We start from the raw sequence: 19,272 nt of genomic DNA on the forward strand, positions 1-19,272 counted from the left end.
TTAAAGCCCTCCTGATGAAGTTCTTCATGCTGTGGCCAAACACATTCTTCCCAGCCTTTGTGAGGTGCAACCCGTCCTTGCCAACAGCCCATCTTCCAGGAAGTATAGGCCATGGTCCCAGAATCCAAATCTCTCTCTCGTCGGCACCACCTTCATAGCCAGTCATTCACCCGGAGTATTTTTCGTTCCCTTTCTATCCCTCTTCTAACTACTGGAAGGATGGATGAGAAAACTATCTGGGCCCCAAAGTTCTTGAGTTTCCTTCCCAAAGCTTCAAAGTCTGACGTGATCTCTTCGTAGCTCCGCTTGGCGGTATCATTTATTCCCACATGGATGAGAAGAAAGGGATACCTGTCAGTGGCTTTATGAGTGCGGGCAACCTTTCAGTCACGTCTCTAATCCGTCCTCCCGGGAGACAACATACCTGGCGAGTCCACGGGTCTTCGCGACATACTTGGGTCTCGATCCCACACAGCAAGGAGTCTTCCACTACCACCACTCTTCTCTTCTTCTTGTTGTAGGCCTGGGTTTCATCGCCTCTGTTTGACTGACCTTCAGCCTCTTGCTCACTCTCATGTAGGTTCCCCTGTGATTCTTCCTCTGCAGGCTGTCCTCCAGTCTCATCCGCAAGTACTTGGAATCGGTTCCACAGCTCCACTGCTTCCACTGGTGTAGAGTGGCGTCTAATTCTTCTTCTCCTAACTGTCACCCTTTTCCAAGGAGTATCCTCTACTCCATTTTTCTTCACCTCAGCATTTCCTACTGCCTCATCTTGCTGTTGCTCTTCAAGCTTCTGGTCTGCCCTTTGCCGCTGTAGTTCCCCCATTCTGTCCAAGAACTCTTCGTGTTCTCTTATTCCCCGGAGGGTCGACAGTCGCCACTCCAGTCCACTTACTTTTTCTTCCAGCAGCGTGATCAACTTGCACTTGTTGCAGGTGTGGGCCATGTTGTTCTCAGGCAAGAAAACAAACATTGCACACACCTTGCAGGTCACCACCACTGGAGAGTCTTGTCCTTCCATAGCCTCTTTTCCCTTTTTGTGTCTAGCTTTGTGATTGTTCTAGACTAGCCTGTGCCTGCTCCTCTACTCAGTAGAGGTTAAAAGAGAGTCCCACTGGTGTGGAAGTGTGTGTTACAAGACAAATAAATGAAAAAAAGTTAGTTAAAAAATAAAATGAAATAAAAAAATAAAAAAAATGTTAGGGGCCTCCCCCTTGACCTCCCCTGGCCAACTCCTGTTTGCTCCCCGTTCGCTCGCTCTGGTCGCTCGCTCTCTGGGAGCTTGCTTGCTTCTGTAGTCCCTGGACCAGCTGGAGAAGCTTGCTCTGCTCTGCTCTGCTCAGCTGGGAGGTGGGAAACCGTCTCTCTCTCTCTCTCTCTCTCTCCCCCCCCCCCCACGTTAGGGACAAAGAATGAGTTCCCTGTGATGTGAGCTAACCCATGGACTGATTTATTCCCCTAAGCCCCTGTCTTTTACCCCCATCTGCTTCCTTTGTCTGGCCGAATCTGAGCCGCCCGTGCTGTGGGGGGTAAGATCAGGCGCAGCTTTAATGAGGATGGAAATGTTTGAGGTCACATTTGCCTGCTCCTAGGTAGGGAAAGTGGATGCAGAGATGTCCCCCCCCCCATAGCCTGGGGCCTCTCCTCTGCACATGTCTCGCTTATCTGCAAATGAGGGGGTGGTGTTGCCCCCCAGGCAAGGGGATAAACTAATGAGGCTGCATGCAGCCAGACATCAAGCAGCTGAGCCGTCAGGCTTAAGGCAAACAGTCAGATTTATTTGCAAGGCAGCAAATGTGCATAAACATAAGGTGCAGGTTCCTTGTGCCTGGACCTAAGGGAATAGGCCTCCGAGGCCAGGGAAATAGAGACCAGTGGCTTGGTGCCAGCCCAGAGGACCCAAACCCAGTGTATGCACAGACGTAAATGAATTCTGTTGGCTTCTTTTGTTGCTGCTGCTCCACGGACGTTTCTTCTTCTTTGGCTTCTATTATATTGTTCTGGCTGCATTATGCCTTAAGTGCTACTTACTATGAAGTTGGCTGTGGTATTTTATATTTTATTTATTGTTATTTTTTCTTTATTATTGTTTCTGTTGTCAAAATCTTTAGCTACCATTAGCTGCCATGAGGATTATTGGACTGAAAGGGACGTGAAATTGTTTTAATAAATAAATGTTTACACACACACACACACACACACTTGCCTTTCCTAAAAAGTTCAAGATAGCTAGCCATAAAATAGCTAAATGAAAAATAAGAGTAGAAGCACCAGAGCAAGTTAAAATAACATCAACACACCCTCAATTAAAATAATAGCTGTCCAGAGCAAACTCTACTTTAAATCCCGCAACAGACTGAAAACACCAGCAAATAGCAACAGCTTATAGCCCCCAAATTCTCAAAACAAGAGTGTTTGCCATGCAGCAAAATGCCATTATAGAAGAGACCATGCAAAATTCCCTCGGGAAATATACTTTCTTCTACCTGGACCAATGCTCACAGACTTCCAAGTTTTAGGAAACCTTACGCCGGCCAGGGGGACATGTATGACTCCCCGGCAAATTTAAGATCAAACTCTTTTCTCTCAAGCGCTATATTGGTAATCCATCAGGATCTTCCTCTGTGCAAGCCCTATTCCAAGGAATGAAAGCTGCGCTGGATACTTCCTCGACAGACTACCTGTGAAATCCCCCCCACTGGGAATCCAGATGTGTCCTTAGACAAAAACCCATGGAGCTTTCATGCGCCTATCAGCGCATATTCAGCATGGCAACTAAAAATGAACCCTCCTTGTCCAGAGGCAGTATATCTCCCAACTACCAGATGCCTTGAGGAAAACTATAGGGCATGGCAAAAAACACATGCTGGAAAGCTCCGGAAAGCATTCTCCTTCCCCACCCTTTGCAGAGCAACACTGGGCCAGCCATTGATCTGTGGAGTCACTTAGGCACTGGGAAAACACCTCCGCTTCGGAAAACAGATCAAATCGAAATATGCAGTCAGCAATAATTTAATCTACTTCCAGGAAAGAAGGTTGGACACCCCAGGGAGGAGGAAGAGGGAGCAGCCCAACTTGATAGTGGTGTTTCTGAAGCCAGCAACCTTATGGTTTTCAGTCTGTAAGGGAAAGAACACAGAAAGCATATCCAATCACTCTCTCTCAATGGGAATTGTAGTCCAAAACCTACAACAATAGTGTTTTTCTATCTCTCACTCAATTGCAATGTTCTGTCTCTCTCACTGGCTCTTCAGAAAGTGCAACAGCTTTCTATTGTCTAATAAATGCATCACTGGCATGTTCAGGATGGACAAAGGGAAGCATGTTTTCTTGAGTATTCATTATTTTATGGAATTCATTTCCACAGGAAGTTATGATGGTCATTCTCATAAGCGACAAGGAAGGAAGAAAGAAAGAAGGAAGGAAAGATTAGATAAATAAGTGGTGTGTGTAGGTCTCTCAATGGCTATTAGCTGCAATAAGTAAAAATGGAATATCTCTGTTCTGCAGAGGCAGTTCACCTCTGCTTCTAAGGCTGTCTTTGTGTCTCTTAACCCCACCTTGCACTCCTCATTATGAGCGCCCTTGATGCTCTCCCTCTCGATGTCAGTCTGGGACAACGAGATGCAAGCTAGCTTGGCCACTTACACATCGCCAACCAAAAAGAGAGGAAGCGCATCACCAAAAAAGGTGATGATTAGCGTGTCATTTGCAAGTGCTAATTTATATGTATAGATGCACATTTAGAAACAAATCCTAGAATTTAGAAGTACAAGAAATCTTTCCGTAGTGGGGAAGACTGGTGACCCGGTGTGCTGTGTGCCTGCTCAATCTAGCGTCCAGGTGGTAAGTGCTGATGGGCGACTTCAAGGCCCTTTTGCTCTCCCTTCTGATAGTTCTTTATCTTTAAACCGGACTTGGACTGGGCAGCCCTTCAAACAGAGGACTGTCTTCTATCGACCCATGGCCACCCTAGTGCAAACACTGGCATCTGTAGTTAAACAGGTTCAGGTGGCCTGTGATGGGAAAGACCTCTCTCCACCTCAGGCCCTGAAGAGCTGCTGTCATTTCAAGGCAACGTAGTGCCCTCCAGATGTTTTGCTACCTGGGATGCGAGCATTGTAATGCAACACATCTGGAGGGCACCAGGTTGGGTAAGACTCCTCTAGACTCTAGAAAGCCACTGTCAGCAAGAGTAAGTCATATTGGGCTAGATGGAGACAGCGGCCCTAATTTTGGTGGGGCTGTAAATCCATTCTGGTGTTTTAGTCAGAACCAATCAGAACTCTAAAGGAGCTATCCAAGGTGCTGAACCCTGCCCCCAAAGTAGGAGCCACCAGCCTCCACTGGATGGAGATGTGAAGGCCTGGGGGAAAAAAACTCAGAAAAAGTGTGTGTGTGTGTGTGTGTGTGTGTTGGGGGTGGGGGGGAACAGGAAAAAAACAACACCCTTTTTCCCATCCCCCCTCCCAGAATTTTGGGAAATTTAGAAAAAGTGGATGTTTCCCCTGAACATTTCTGGTTGTCCCCCTGCCCCCTCCCATGTCTTCATACCTCTAGTAAGGCAGCTTTATATGTGAAGATGTTGAGCAGTGTGATAGAGCCCCTGCTTTGCATGCGGAAGGTCCCAGGTTCGATCCCTGGCTTCTCCAGGTAGGGCAAGGACAGAATCCTGCCTGACACCCTGGAGAGTTGCTGCTGCCAGTCAGTGTCGACAGTACTGGGCTAGATGGACCAAGGGTCTGATGCAGTGTAAGGCAGCTTCCTATGTTCCTATAAAACAACAGAAAATCCTTGTATCCTGCTCTTGAGATTCCCAGAGGCATCTGTCTGGGTGGCTGTTATTGGAAATGTCCTACTGGACTGAGTGCAGAATTTAGCCTGTTCTATCAATTCTGTCATTCTTATCGAAACAAACACAATGCAGCAGAGCTATGAAGCTGGATCACCGTTGTTTGCGCTAGATTATCCCACAGCCGAGGATGAGAACTGGGGGATCTTGGCTCCTCATCATGCTCAGCTCCAGTCCCACTGCAAAAGCCCTGGGAGGCAAGACATAACATGTCTTTGTTGCGATGCTGACAGCGCCCGGGGCTCCAGCTGTATTGTCCAAGCGTCATTTGGAACGGATGCCTGTCGTCAGAGTTGACCGGGATGACACTTTCCTTGGGCAAGGGAGGTCGAGGTCGTTCCCTGGTAACTGAGATTGCCCCAGGTCAATTTGAAACTCCACACCTCCCAGTTCTCCTAAGCTCTACTTCTGGCTGGATTACCTATGTCTCCCACATCCTTCAATCTATCCTGTAAGCCCCAAACCAAGCTCAGCGAGCCTGCTCTAAAAACACCCAACCCTCTTGGCTAAGAGCCCAATGGATTTGGTACCAAGAACTTGGGATGTTGGGTGAAACCACATGGGTCTTTCTTCCCAGCATCCTTGAAGCTCTAGGTGCAACCAGAAATTCCAAGGAGAGTGTCGCTCGCTCCAACACTGGGAAAGTCCTGCAGGCAGCTGGGAGCATTCCAGAAGCATTTGGGAAAATGAATGTGAGGAGGCCTATTTTGGGCAAGAATGCAGAAAGCGTGTTTCCTTCCCTGGCTAAAAATAAAGGACCTTTTCCCCTAAACTGGGCTGCTGTTCTCACACTGGAAAGTCTTGGACCAGAGAGGAAGCGATGCTCCAGAGATCCATAGGAAGAGCTGAGCTAGGGTTGTCCCCCCCAACACATTGTTTTCTAACGGCATCAGCCCTGCAGAGGGGAGCATGTGTTAGGGACACTGGTTTGGAGAACCACAAATCTCATAGTAAACTGCCTTACACTGTGTCAGGTCCTTGGTTCATCTAGCCCTGTACTGACAACTCCGATTGGCAGTGGCTCTCCAGGGTTTCAGGCCAAATTCTTTCCTAGCCGTAACTGGGGATTGGACCTGGGGCATTCTCCATGCAAAGCAGGTGCTCTACCACCGAGCCATGGCCACAGACAGCACCACATTCCTTCCCACAAACATAAAGGTGTTGTGCCATAAAGCTGGCCTGCCTCCCCTCCCCTTTTTCCCAAAAGGGAAAGATAAGAAGGAAGGTGGTATTTATTAAGACTGCAGTTTAATTCAGGGGCATCAATCATTATTAGTTCAGGGGTCCCCAATTTTGCAGGGTCAGTGGGCACATTTGGAATTTTGATAAGTGTTGTGGGTGCTCTCACAAAATGGCTGTCATGGTGGGTGGGGCACTTGTCCATTCATAAAATGGCTGCCATGTTGGGCATAGCTGGTCACAAAACACTCATTTCCCAGAAGACAAACTGCTGAGGCTAAAGAACAGTAACTTGCCCAAGAACATAAGTACAAGTTAGAAGTGGGCTTAAGAAATAAAATAAAAATCAAGAGAGGCAGGGAGCCTGGCGAGCCCCAAGGGAGATATCCGCAGGCGCCACTTTGGAGACTCAAGTTTCTAACACAGATCATGGCATCGCCACCATACTCTGCTAAAATTGCCAGCTGATCTAAACATAAAAAGAAAACCAGCCTGGCTATTCCTTTCTTTGTGATGAAAGAAACCATCCCATGGGCTACCCAGAATTATTGAGCACCACCCCTGCAACCAGACAAAACCGTGCCTGTCTGGCCTTTGCCTCCAGCACTCATTCTGCTTTAAGCTCCACCCTCAGACCCAGAGGGCTCCACCCTGACGTCCTGCCCTGCCACCAGAATTTTTTACACCACACCAAATACTGAACCCTTTTCAGAGCTAGGGACCTGGTACCCTTAGAATAGGGGGAAAGGGATTGATTCCCCAATGGCTGCTACTGAATCCCCAGCATCAGCCTTTCCCAAATTCCCTGTGGTCTTGTAGTGCTGGCATCAAAGAATATATGGGAGTGAATAAGAAGAGTGGAGTGTGATGCATTGGATTAAAATGGAGAACGGAACTTGCAGCATGATGGGATTTGCAGCCAGGAACTGGCACAATTGGGGGAGGCTACATTGGTGGATGGGGGGTTTGGGGGTGGCAGTTGAGGAGGTGGAGACTGGCACTTTGGGGGCGCTCAGGTTTCTGGGTAGCAAGGAGTATCAGCAATGGTGCTGGTGAGGGAGGTTATGGCATGCGAGAAGTTGGAGAGTGGCACACTGGAAGAAAGTTCTAATGGCAAAAGGAGGTTTAACGTAGAGGAAAGGTTTTGATGAACTACTTTGGGTAGGACTATTTCTGAGTGCAGACTTTAGCCTATAAGTATATTAATCAACTAACACTTAAGTTGATTAAGTCATTTGACTGATTTTAAACAGTGGCACAGGGACTGAAAGGTGCACTTTTAATTTTTTCTAGGCTATTTGATGTGTTACTGTAATAGGGAATGAAAGGGAAAATATTAATGATGGCCTTTGCTTCTAAGAAGTGTAGCTTTGGGCTTAAATCCTATTTGCAGTTACTGGGAAGTTCCAAGTAACTTACTTCTGAGTAAACTGCAGAGGGCTGGGCTGCTCAATTTATTACATTTCAAAGTCCCTTATACATCCTTCGACATCCCAAGAAAGGCACTTACGATGAGGTTGTGATTATATGCAAACTTGCCTACATTAATTTGACCAATCAATCATTTCAAAGGTAGAGAGTTAATCAACTCAAAAATTATTTAATTTCTGAGATACAAGAAATTTTACAGGTGAAATTTCTCTCATCTATCTTTAACTCCACACAAGGAAAAACGTTACCTGCTTATTTTCTACTTATCTGGCTGCTGTTAAAGGAACAGAACTAGGGCCCAGAAAAGAGATGGAACCGTTCCCCGCCCTTGCCCGCAAATATGGTATCTGCCAGTAAATAAAAAGTCAATGCATTCTCCAAATACCGGTGTATTCTTTTTTTCCTATACAAAGATTGAAAACAAAACCAAACCCTTTTCATTATATTTAAGAAATGTTTAGAAGAGGAAGAAAGAGAGAAAGACATGGACAGCAAATACATATGTATAAAATCCATTGCACACAGAAAGCATAACCTAATCGAGTCAAATCTATGTAGGAAAAAGTGTCATGTATGGAAAAAAAAAGGTTAAAAACAAGATCCACTCTAGGGTTAAGTTTTGACCAGCAAACTTTTAACTCTGGGCTCAGGGAGCCCCCTAGAGGATAAATCCATGAATCCATGTCAACTAAGTTAGGACACAGTCCTATGTATGTTTAGATAGAAAAAGGTTCTACAACTCCCAGCATGCCCCAGCCAGGGTAGGACATGCTGGGAGTTGTAGAACTTTTTCTGTCTAGACACACGTAGGATTGCGCAGTTAAATGGTTTTTGCAGCTTGGGGCTTGAATGTGTATTTGTGGTATGTGTGTGTATATATATATATATTCTCTGAGACTGGGCTGTGAGTAGGGTCAGCCTGCCTGGTGTCTCCAACTGTGGCTGGAGAATTTCCTTGCAGTCGTCATCTTGCCCCATGCTACCAGCAAGGAGAGAGGCTCTGTCTATACAGCCTTGCAGCAGGACTCGCTCTTTCATGTCAGAGAGAGCAAGGAAGCAACAAAGCAAAAACAGTGATTGCCAGTTCTTTTTTGGTTAGGAAAAAAAAAATGAGGCTGGAAGATTGAGGGCATACTGGTGGCTCTGGCATTGTTGGGACAAGGCAAGGGCTGTAGTGAGACTCGCTAGCTATGGCTGGCTGTTGGAACTACAGATGCTAGGAAGCTTCTGTGCATGTGGTACCTGATTAAGAGGATAATGTATGAATAGACCTATTCATACTACTACTATTACGATGATTGAAAACAATTTTTGTGGCATCTTTAGTGTGCAAAACATTTCCAGTTCCTCTCATTTCACCTGGCAACAACCCTGTGAAGCAAGTTAGACTGACTTCATGGCTGGACAGGGATTTGAAGTCGGCACTCTGTCCTCTGCCCCATTCTGGCCTTCCTTGGCCTTCAATTGGGAGCGGAGGAGTCGGAGAACTAGTCTGGCTCTTACCGCTTTGGCTGCTTCTGAGGTCAATTAAGGAGAGGGTGGCGTCCTCTGTTTATTAGGGTGAGACAGTGAGTCACACACGAGGGAGACTTGGCTTCTCCGTCACACGGTTAACACCACCTTGGTTTGGGGATGGCCAGAGCTTTCTTGAGCTGGTGCTAATGGAAAAGACCTAGGACCCGTATACGGTCATTAGCTAAAGGCGTGTCATGCCCCTTGGGTTAAGAAAGCAATTTCCCCCCATTGATGCTGGAGTAAGAACCCAGGAGTTTTCCGCTAATTGCGTGGTGGGGCATACAGGGATTCATCGTTGCTCAAGCAAAGACAGGAGAGTTTTGCCAGTAGGAGTACACCAGGAATCCGGTGAAGGTGCTGTCTGTCTTTACACTGGAGTAGAAGCCGGTGTAGTCTCCCACGCCGACTTGCACCCAGACTTCGTCCTCTGGCTCTAGCCGCACCAGGGTGCCACCGGACAAAGAGGTAGGCTTGGGCCAGTTGCCATAGAACTGGAAGAAAGAAGCCACCGACTTGCCGTTCTTCATGATGTCAAACTGGAGGCTCATGCGGTACACAGTTGCATGAACGGCAAAGTAGTACAGTCCTGGGATCTCGCAAAGGAACTTCCCTGTGTTCTGGTCGTAGTGGCCTTGTTCATTGATCAACACGATGTCGAAGACAATGGGCTGGTCAGCCAGGGGCGGGCTGCGCGACTCAGAGCGCTTGGCGCTGAAGGCCGAGCGGGGGGCTACTGCACACTCCCCCTGTGCGCCCTTCTCTCCGGGAAACCCATTGGTGCCAGGGCTGCCTCTTTCCCCTCTTGGGCCCGCTGGTCCTTTAAGAGATGCAAAAGTAAAATGAGAGCATAAGGACGTGGCTGGACAGCATAAAGACAGAACACCGATTCCATCACCAGCTTCTGCAATGGATTTAACAGACTGGCACGAATGTAGGGATCTGGCTAAAGTTCAAACCCTCCCTCCACATGAGGTCAGGATCTTTTACAGATAGATAACTCTCCTCTGACACTGATTAGCCAAAGTAATCCAGTGTGGGCCACAAGGAGACAAAGAAGGCACAGACAGTGCTAAAGGCCCCACAGAACTGAGAACATCAGATGACTCAAGGAAGCAAGCCAAGCTGCACAGGAAGGCCAAACAATGAAAATAATACAATACCCAGCCAATCATAAGAACGACATAAGAACATCAGAAGGGCCCTGCTGGATCAGACCAAGGGTCCATCTAGTCCAGCATCCCGTTCCCACAGTGGCCGACCAGCTGTCAACCAGGAACCCACAAGCAGGACACAAGGGCAACAGCACCCTCCCAACCATGTTCCCCAGCACCTGGTGTACATAGGCTCACTGCCTCTGGTACTGGAGGTAGCACAACAGGGATCCTGTCTGGGATCCCGTCTGGTTGGCTGCTTTGACTAGAACAGCAAGGATCCTGGCTTTAATTCAAATGCATCTGGTAAAGAAGACCTCCCTTCTCTCAAGGGGGCTGGCTTTATGGAGTTGCTCATTCCCCACATGGGGGAATCCTGCCATCTCGGGCTTTGTGGCAGCCCCGCTCGGTGTGGTGGAGCCAGCGCCTGCAAGGACACAGCACTGGCATGTTTCACTGCCAGGGAGCTGGTGCCATCTGCCTCCCCCGTCGGACTCCCCTGTTCACTCGGAGCTTAGCTGCAATTCTCACAGTAGCCTTGGGGGTGGCACGTGTGAATTTCCCCAGCAACAATATATTGTTTGTTTCCTCTTTGGGTGGCTTGATCTTGAGTGGGCAGTTAAAGCCCAGGTGGAGGTGAAAACGCCTAAAACTGGCCTGTGGACATGGTTCAATACAGCCGCCTGCCATTTTGGACTCTCCTTGGGGGAGTGGCTGCAGGGATTGTCACGATGGGCACCTGTACTTCCAAATTCACCACTGGTGCTGCTGGACTTCTCCAGCCAGCTAGCTTGCTTATCATTATAGAAATTGTTCTGGACGTCGAAGGTCGGCCTGGTCGGCACCTGCCGAGGGCGCACACCCCAGCAAGGGCCCGCTGACAAGAGCCCCCCGGACTTGCTCCTCCGTCATGGGCGGGGGCCCATGGAGGGTATCTTGCCCAAGCGCCCTTCAAAACCTAGAGCTGGCACTGGTCCTGGAAATATAATTCTTTGGGCCCCATGCTGCACCTATGGACCAAAAGCTCTCTCTCAGACACCCGCAGGACTTCAGGCATAGCCCTCCCCACAAAGTAGACCGACTCCACCCTTCTTACCTGGTTCACCAACTTCACCCTTTTCTCCCTGCATCCCAGCAGCTCCATCCCGGCCGTCACGTCCGTCTCTGCCTGGCAGGCCTTGGTTTCCATGGATACCAGGGGTCCCTGGGATTCCAGGCTGCCCAGCACACAGCCCGGGGATCTTGTTGTCTTCAATCTGAACAGAGTCCTCGGTCAGTGTGAGGAGGACGAGGAAGAGGTGGAGGGCGTGCTCCATTTCCATGGGGCCTGAGGAATCATGGAATCATAGGGAAGGGATCTCAAAAGGTCATCTAGTCCAACCCCCGCCAATGCAGGAAGTCTTCCATCCTGGAGAGGTGGCCATCCAGCTTCTGTTTAAAAGCCTCTAGAGATGGAGAGTCCACCTCATTCCGTTGACCATTCCCGTCAAAAAGCTTGTACCGCTAGGAGGTTATTCCTAACGTGTCATCTAAATCCTTTCTTTCTTGTAATTTGAACCCAAATATTTGAAGGTGAATCTCGCATTGTGCCTTTTAAACTGGGGGGAGTCTATCAGCTCAAAATGAACAAGAAGGGGTTTCCACAGCCTTGCAAATAGGCCTGCCAAAATGTTTGTCACTGACCTGATCATATGCACTGGGGTTCAGTTATTTGTGGGCCTGAAGTACCACGTTTAGTAAAGCTGCTTTCCATGGACACAGGCAACCAGGAGAGTGGCTTTTTACAAACCTGGGACTGGGATGGCTTGGGGCTGCCTTCTTCCATATGAAACTTCCCAGCAGCTGCAACCAGCATCAGAGGCCTTTCTCCAGGGGTCTCTACCTTGTGAGATGATGCTCGGGCCCCTCTCTTGGCACCTGTCAGGCTCCCTCCCCCTCTGGGTTTTAATTTTATTTCTTAAGATATATATTTAAACAAAATTAACTGACTCCCAGCACCATCTTGGTTGGGTTCGAAAGAGAGATTTTGTGTTTTGGAGCTCAGACCCCACTTCTAACTTGTACCTAGGTTCTTGGGCAAGTTACTTTTCTTTTGCTCTCACCTGTTGCCCTGCAGGAAATGAGTGTTTTGTGATCAGCCATGCCCAAAATGTCAGCCATTTTGTGAGCACACCCACAACATTCTCTCAAAATTCAAAATGTGCCCAGTGACCCCAGAATTTGGGGGACTGCTGGCTAGGTAAATGACAACCAAAGAACTTCTAGCATCCCCAGCCCTAAATCTCCAATCGACAGTTTCTTATTAACTTCTGAGCTGCTTTTCGTTTCGCTTCTGGTTGACTGATAAAATCCGGTACCCGGGATGCGATAATGTTTGCTATCTGGGAATTTATGATTAATGAATCAGAAAGAAGGGAATACTGGTGAGCATGTGCAGAGTGCCTTTCCCTCTTGAGGAGTGAGGGAACCATCACTGTCTTGCAGATCTGACATTAATGGGGAGAGCTTCCAGGTCAGATCAGGTTCAATCAGGGAGGCATTCTGGTGCCTCTTGTTCCAGAAATTAATCAAAGCTCCCCCACCCCAGAAGTTATAGGAACTCTGGCAAAACATGCCATGACCTGTCATCATAGGAGGCACATTATCCCCACATGGTTCCTCTCCCAGAGCCTTGCACCAGCCCTAATCCAGTTGTGAAAATAAACTGTGCCTATGAAGTCCATTAATGCATTTGATTCACAAATAACATCTACTCGCAACGTTTGATGCTTTCATTGGCTCAGAATCCTACGCATTTCCTGTGCTGTGTTTGCCAAGGAGCTGAAAGTGGTGAGTGAGGGGGGAGGCGGGCAGGAAGGATCAAACAGGCTGATAGTTAAGCAAGAGCTTGGGATGTCACGCTCCCTTTTCCGATCTCTCCCTGTGGAATCAGAGGAAGGAAGCCAGCCTCCCAAGTGACTAGTCCTCTAGAATGATGCCAGGAGCCAGCTGGGCACACAAGAAAGCTTCAAACCGCAGATTCAGCAAAGACTCTGGGAACTTTTGCTCAGTTCTCACCTTCCTTCTGCAGCCGGGCCTGTCCTTCTCCTAACAATCCGCTTGTCTAATCCACTTGGTGTTCTTCCCACCACTGCCTCTTCTATTACACACACACACACACACACACACACACACACACGTCTCTTGCCTAGGTTGCCTTTGGAGGCCCAGTCATTTCGGCTTCAGGGTTTAGCTTTAGCTAATGGCCCTGGAATGCAGTGATCCTGCCCAAAATCTCTGCCTTACATTCCTTGCCTGCGTCTGCTGCCCCAGACTGGGACTGGGGACATGGGGGGCTGGCATATACTTTTGGGGGGGAAGTCTAGCTCCTTCAGGGCTGCTCTGGGACAGGGGGTGGGGAGGACACTATGGCGAGGAAAGACAAGAGGCTGAATTTGATTGCTAATTCTTAGTTCCTTATTTCTAGTTCTTGAGTTCCTTATTCAAGCCAGAGCTACATGAGCTGCCTGAATAAGGAACTGAAGCTTTTATGCTCTGGCTGTACCCCAAATTAAGCTTTGGGTTACTCCATATCATACAGCTGCGTGCCTGATGATGGTCCCCTTCAAGATGAACCAGGATTTTCTCCCAGCCCAAGATGTTGTTTTTGCACAATACGGTTTAATGCATCATTCCAGGCCATACTTGGGAATAAGGAACTGGGAAATAAATTTGGGGATGAAAAAGTAGGCGCTTGGAGCCACCTTCAGCCCCGTGGAGAGGCAGGGGTGTGAGCGCAGAGCAGGTTGGAAAAGGGTTATACTGCAGCCTTTCCCAGCCTGTGCCTTCCAGATGTCTTGGACTACAATCCCCTGGCTAGGGGATGCTGGGAGCTGTAGTCCAACCCATCTGAAGAGCACAAAGTTGGAGAAAGCTGGTGTGGTCAATTTGTGGTATATTGGCCATGCATGACCCTAATGGATATCTGGGAGTGCTGGGTTCAAGTCCTGCTTTTGCCACCAATTATATGGCTTTGAGCAAGTCGTTGCCTCTCAGCCTCACTTTGCCCTTTGTAAAATAGAAATAGGGCTCTCTGTTAGTCATGATAGTTAAACAGAATCTGTTTACCTTTGAATGCCAGATGCTGAAGGTAAACTGGAGAGAGGAGGGCTATTGCTCTCATGCCTCGCTATGGGCGACCCAGAAGTATCCGGTCAGCTGCCCACTGTTGGGAACAGGAAGCTGGGCAAGATAAACCTTTGCTCAAATCCGGCAGGGCACTTGTCATGTTCTTATGGAAATAATAGTGCCCTACCTTACAGGGTTGTTGTGAGGATCAATACAATTAAAGACTGTAAAACACTTTGCAAATTTATAAAGTATCTGTGACTTAGCAGCAATCTGTAGCGCACAGTCCAAATAGTGTGCAATGCATGAATTAGGTTGTATGAGTGATGGGCCAGGCAGGATGTTTGTTTACAGTCAGATCTATTCAAGGTAGTACAGCCAGGGCACCAAGATGGGGAAGGCTAGCCTAATGGTTAGGGCCTTGAGCCAGGATCTCAACTCTCCATCTGTGACACAGAGATAATAATACAGGTATTGTTTGCAGGATTGTAGCTGGCTGGGGAATGCTGGGAGTTGTAGGGCTTTTTTCTGGCTGGGGAATGCTGGGTGTTCTAGGACTTTTTTCTGTCTAAACATGTATAGGATTGTGTACTAAGATCAGCTATCTTATGACACCAGCGCCTGTGCTCAAATCTTAACGGTGCAGTGCAGGCTTCCCCAACCTCGCGCCCTCCAGATGCGTTGAACTGGCTGGCTGGGGGTGCTGGGAGTTGCAGTCCAACACATCTGGAGAGCAGCAGATTAGGAAACGCTGGTGTAGTGGATCATGCCAGACAGGAAACCTGAGTTCAAATCGCTGATGAGTTGTGATCCTCACCCAGTGATAGTGGGTAAGTCTCTCTCTCTCTCTCTCTCTCTCTTTTCTCTCAGCCTAACCTACCTCACAGCGTTGTGGTAAGGATAAAATGGGAGTGGAGAAAACCACGTCCACAGAACTCTGAGCGCCAGAGAGCGGTTTAAGAAAATGTAGTAATAAAAGAATACAGTTGGAATCTAACTATTTTCTGCTGGGATCCTGACTGAGCTGTACCTTTGAAGCAGCATGAATCCTGGCCATTCCAATTTAAGAGAGCATGAAGCACTAGATGCTCCCCCACTCCCACCCCTTTCCCACAGAAGTGGCTACTTTTTCTCTGCCCCCCTCTCCCCCGCTGCTGCTTGCTGATGCATTTTTTGCCAGGCTTTTGCAGAGCTGCTTGTCAATGACCTCTCCCCCACACACACACACCCTCCATCCCTAAGAGGCAAAGTTCCTCCTCAATGGGGCAAGAGGCTTAAACATTTCTCAGTCCCGCCCCCCCCCCCCCCAATCTATGGCATCATGTTCATCCGACAACAAAAACAGTGTGGTGTCAGCACAGCCTGAACCCAAGAGAGAAACTCCAGCCCAAAGTTGCGGCGGGGGGAGGAAAACCCCCACCGTCTAGTCACACACACACACGCAGCCTCCCTCCCTGGCACATATGTGCATCAGCCAGTGGCTGGCCATGCTCACACTGCGCGGTGTCACCCTACCTGTGGCTTGGCGCTCTGCTGCAGCTTTGCTCTCCCTGCTTCTTTGGAAAGGACTGGTAAATGCGCTTCCCAAAGCCGTCTTGCTCTTGCGAAGGCCTCACAGCCAGCCAGCCAGCCGGCCGGCCTTCCTCCCCCCACCCCCCGCCACCCCTCTTCCCTCCTCTTTCTCCTCCCCAACTCCAAAGGAAATCGGAGAGTCGCAGGCTGGAGCCAAAAGCTACATTGCAAAGGGGAACAGATTGCTTGGTGTCTCTGAGCAGCCCAGAAGGGAAGCTGGGATGGGAGAATGCACGCCCTGGGCAGAGGGCAGGGGGGAAAGCTGAGCAAGGACGAGGGAGAAGGAATATCAAGGGGCCAGAAAAAGGCCAGAGACACCTCTCCCAAAGTGACCCCCCCCAATAAAAGAGGGATGGAAAATCAGGGAGGAGATGAAGGTGGGGGGGGACCCAGAGGTGCTAGCTTCGAATTAAGCTGTCACAGCATCTCCTGAGACCATTTTCACCATTCAGCAAAAACAGAGCAGAAAATCATAATTGAGAAGCGCGTAGATGGCTCCATTGGTTCTATTTTTTGTTTGGTTTGTTTGTTTACCTCTGATAGACACATCAGGGCTTAATTCATGCCAGGGTTCATCAGGGTCTAGCCCCACATTCGTTCCAACATCAAGGTTGAGCCCCAGAACAAGTAAAATAATAACAAGGAAAAGTGCCATTGAGCATGTGCAGAGTGCCCTTTGTTTGCTACTCAGTGAATGTAGCTCAGTCTTCCATAGGTATATAACATTTTCTATCAACTATCTTTGTACCAGCCTCAGGAAATTATTTTGAGCGTAGGTGTCGTTTTCCTTTGTTTTTATTCCTTCCTAAAATGATTTGGGATTTGTTTCAAATGAGAGGTCGTATATAAATATTGCTAATAATAATTGCTAATAATAAAATGAAAGGAGAAAGACATCCAGATGCAACCTGGAAGCAGGGATGAGCCCCTGAGTAACTTTCCTCTCAAATAATAAAATAAAATAAAACAAAACAAAACATAATAAAAAGCAGGATGTTTTTCAAGCAGGAAGTTGACAAAATATTACAGAATCGTTTCCTTCTGGGCATTAGGATAGAAGTGAATGTGCATTATGGGAGGGCATTACGAGGCTTCTCTTTTAAATCCTAAATGTTATGGAGCGCTGTGTGCCTTCTCATGCGCATTTGTGCTGTCTGTTGGTGGACAGTGGATGTGAGGGGAGTGCAAAGAGATCCCCCTGAACACAGTCTGAGTTGGGATAGGAAGGTGGGCACCTGTGTCTTGGTATTATTATTGGCTTTACTGCAGTTTTCAAGTTGCATGGCAATCGTGTTGTTTTGCTGTAAATCTTCCTATTCTGCACTTGAATACGAGACCGCAATCAAGTCTCTAGGCTGGGGGGGTGGGTGGGGTTGAACCTCAGGCCAGGGGCCAAATCCAGCACACTGAGGGACAAAACCTGCCCTCTGGGGGTTCCCCAGATAGCCAAGCCCAGAGCTGGCTTCAGGTTTTCGCAGGCCCCTGTATGGCCCCCTCCCTCAGTGGGCCTCCCTTCTCACTGCCATGGTTACCAGCTCCTCCTCCTCCTCCTCCTCATGGCTCCCAGGTGCTTGCTTGCTTGCCAGGCAGAGAGCCAGGGAGCAAGGAGGCCGTGGCATCTACTGTTCTTCCTCCATTGTCTGGGCCAGAGAGAGAGAGAGCCTGGTGAACAAGCAGGCTGCAAATGGTGAAAAGGAGGAGCAAGTCTGGGTCAGTGGGCTCCTGCTGGGGTGTGGGCCCTTGTCAGGAGCCTAACCATGCCTATCCTTGGTGGCAGCCCAGCCCTGCCACACCCCTTCCCCATGTCACCAGATGGTTCCCACTTTCCCCCATGGGCCACCAGTCATTTGGCAGTTTCCTGGCTGTTGCAGTTTTTTCCCCATTCTAAAAGGTTGTAGTGCCTCTTCTAATGCTTAGTTACTCGCAGTAAAGGTGTTAAACTGAAATATGCCCACCCATCATTGGAATGCAGCCCTAAGAGTTTTTCCAAAACTAAATCTGCCCCTTGTGCTGATGGAGGTCTGACACCCCTGCTCTAGGTCACTGGTAAATGTCCGGAAAGTGTCCACATGGAGAATCTGGATTTCCTATTTGTATATATGAAGGGCCAAACTGGATGGTGCAACACCGTTTGCGCAGCTACCCATGGCATGGATGTGGTTTTAAAAGAAAGTATATTGCAAGTAGTGGGGACCCTGATTTGGACTGGGACCCCTGTGCCCTGCAGCTTACACTTAAGTAACTGTTTAGGCAAGTGTGCATTGTGTGAATGGTGTTCTGTTGGTAGATCTCAGATATTTGGGACTTCCACTCCCATAAGTCCCTGCCAGCATGGCCAATGGTAGGGAATGCTGAGAGTCCAAAAGATCTCGAGATCTACCTTCTGCCCGCCCCTAGGGTACAGTTCCGCTACCTAGTTTGGACCTAAATGGTAAAAGATGGTGGTATCCCCCAACTCCTAAAAGTCAGCACAGCCTGATAAAGGAGCCCTTGTTTAAGGCTCATGGGGAGGGGGAGGTTTTGGGTGGTGGTAGCAGGGGAGAAGGAAAAAGAACACATTTTTCCTTTCCTACTTTCCTGATGAATGGTGGTGCATGCCACTGGAACAACGTGCATGTCATACCGCCATCTGGGTCTTGGCCAGCGCTTATAGTGACTGCTTCTTCTTATAGCGGACAAAAATACATGTAATGCATTCACTGATCTATCCACTGCAGGAGGGATGTCTATATGCTCTGCAAACACTCAAACCTCACGCATGCATCACAAACACAAACATGCGTACCACCCATGACCTATTTGATGGACTGGGCTTGGCACCCAATTCCTGCGTGTTTTTCTGCTTTGACAGCAGCAGCAGCTGGCCGGGCGTGTCGCTCCCCAATCACTTTCGCAGACTCGGCTGTTGCCAGCACCCTGCTGCAGAAACGCCTCCCCTTGTCTTGGAGTGATGCTTCCCAGATTTAAGAGCACAAGAAGAGCCGTGCTGGATCAGAACCAAAGGCCTATCCAGCCCAGCCTTCTGTTCACACAGTGGCCAACCAGATGTCTGTGGGGAGCCCACAAGTAGGACACGGCTGCAATAGTACCCTCCCGCCCATGTTCCCCCGCAACTGGGATTGAGAGGCCCTGATGGTGGAAGGAATATATAGCCATCATGACTAGTAGCCAGCCTTATCCTCCATGGAATTATCTAATCCCCTTTTAAACCCATCCACAAGCTGATGGCCATCACCACTACATCCTGTGACAGTGATTCCATAGATTAAATGTGTGTTGTGTGATGATAGGGAGCTGCCTTATATTGGTCTGTCTAGGCTGGTATGTCGATACTGACTGGCAGAGGTTCCCCAGGGATTCCAGCCCTACCTGGAGATGCCGGGGATCAAATCCGGCACCTCCTGCATGCAAAGTAGGGCCTGTAACACTGAGCTATGGCACACCTCAGAGAATACTCACGGGGGT

The 19,272-nt window shown here is 48.6% G+C and overlaps 1 protein-coding gene across 3 annotated transcripts; it reads right to left on the reverse strand.

Moving 5' to 3' along the window:
• Positions 1 to 2,092: 2,092 nt before the first annotated feature.
• On the reverse strand, positions 2,093 to 15,907 carry C1QTNF5 (C1q and TNF related 5). Of its 3 annotated transcripts, none has more exons than XR_014783695.1 (4): positions 15,751 to 15,907; positions 11,225 to 11,455; positions 8,966 to 9,794; positions 2,093 to 3,119 (listed from the first exon to the last, which is right to left on the reverse strand). XR_014783695.1 is itself a non-coding variant. In XM_084803575.1 (3 exons), the coding sequence occupies exons 2-3, from the start codon at positions 11,448 to 11,450 to the stop codon at positions 9,277 to 9,279; spliced, it is 744 nt and encodes a 247-aa protein (XP_084659701.1). In that variant the 5' UTR covers positions 11,451 to 11,455; positions 15,751 to 15,901; the 3' UTR covers positions 7,605 to 9,276. The 3 variants fall into 3 exon arrangements, 1 of the variants encoding a protein (XP_084659701.1); XR_014783694.1 differs by lacking the exon at positions 2,093 to 3,119 and adding an exon at positions 7,418 to 8,201 and having other exon boundaries at positions 8,250 to 9,794; positions 15,751 to 15,901; XM_084803575.1 differs by lacking the exon at positions 2,093 to 3,119 and having other exon boundaries at positions 7,605 to 9,794; positions 15,751 to 15,901.
• Between the last annotated feature and the right edge of the window lie 3,365 nt (positions 15,908 to 19,272).

Source organism: Heloderma suspectum, chromosome 6, assembly GCF_057233095.1.
Source record: "Heloderma suspectum isolate Gila_16-S chromosome 6, 16-S_ref, whole genome shotgun sequence".
NCBI lineage: Eukaryota > Metazoa > Chordata > Lepidosauria > Squamata > Helodermatidae > Heloderma > Heloderma suspectum.

Excerpts from the sequence above, each read along its gene's own strand:
- C1QTNF5 (XM_084803575.1), bottom strand. The coding sequence starts at position 11,450 with ATGGAAATGGAGCACGCCCTCCACCTCTTCCTCGTCCTCCTCACACTG. Across the intron at positions 9,795-11,224 it reads GGGTGAAGTTGGTGAACCAG|GACCAGCGGGCCCAAGAGGG; the intron begins GTAAGAAGGGTG and ends CATCTCTTAAAG.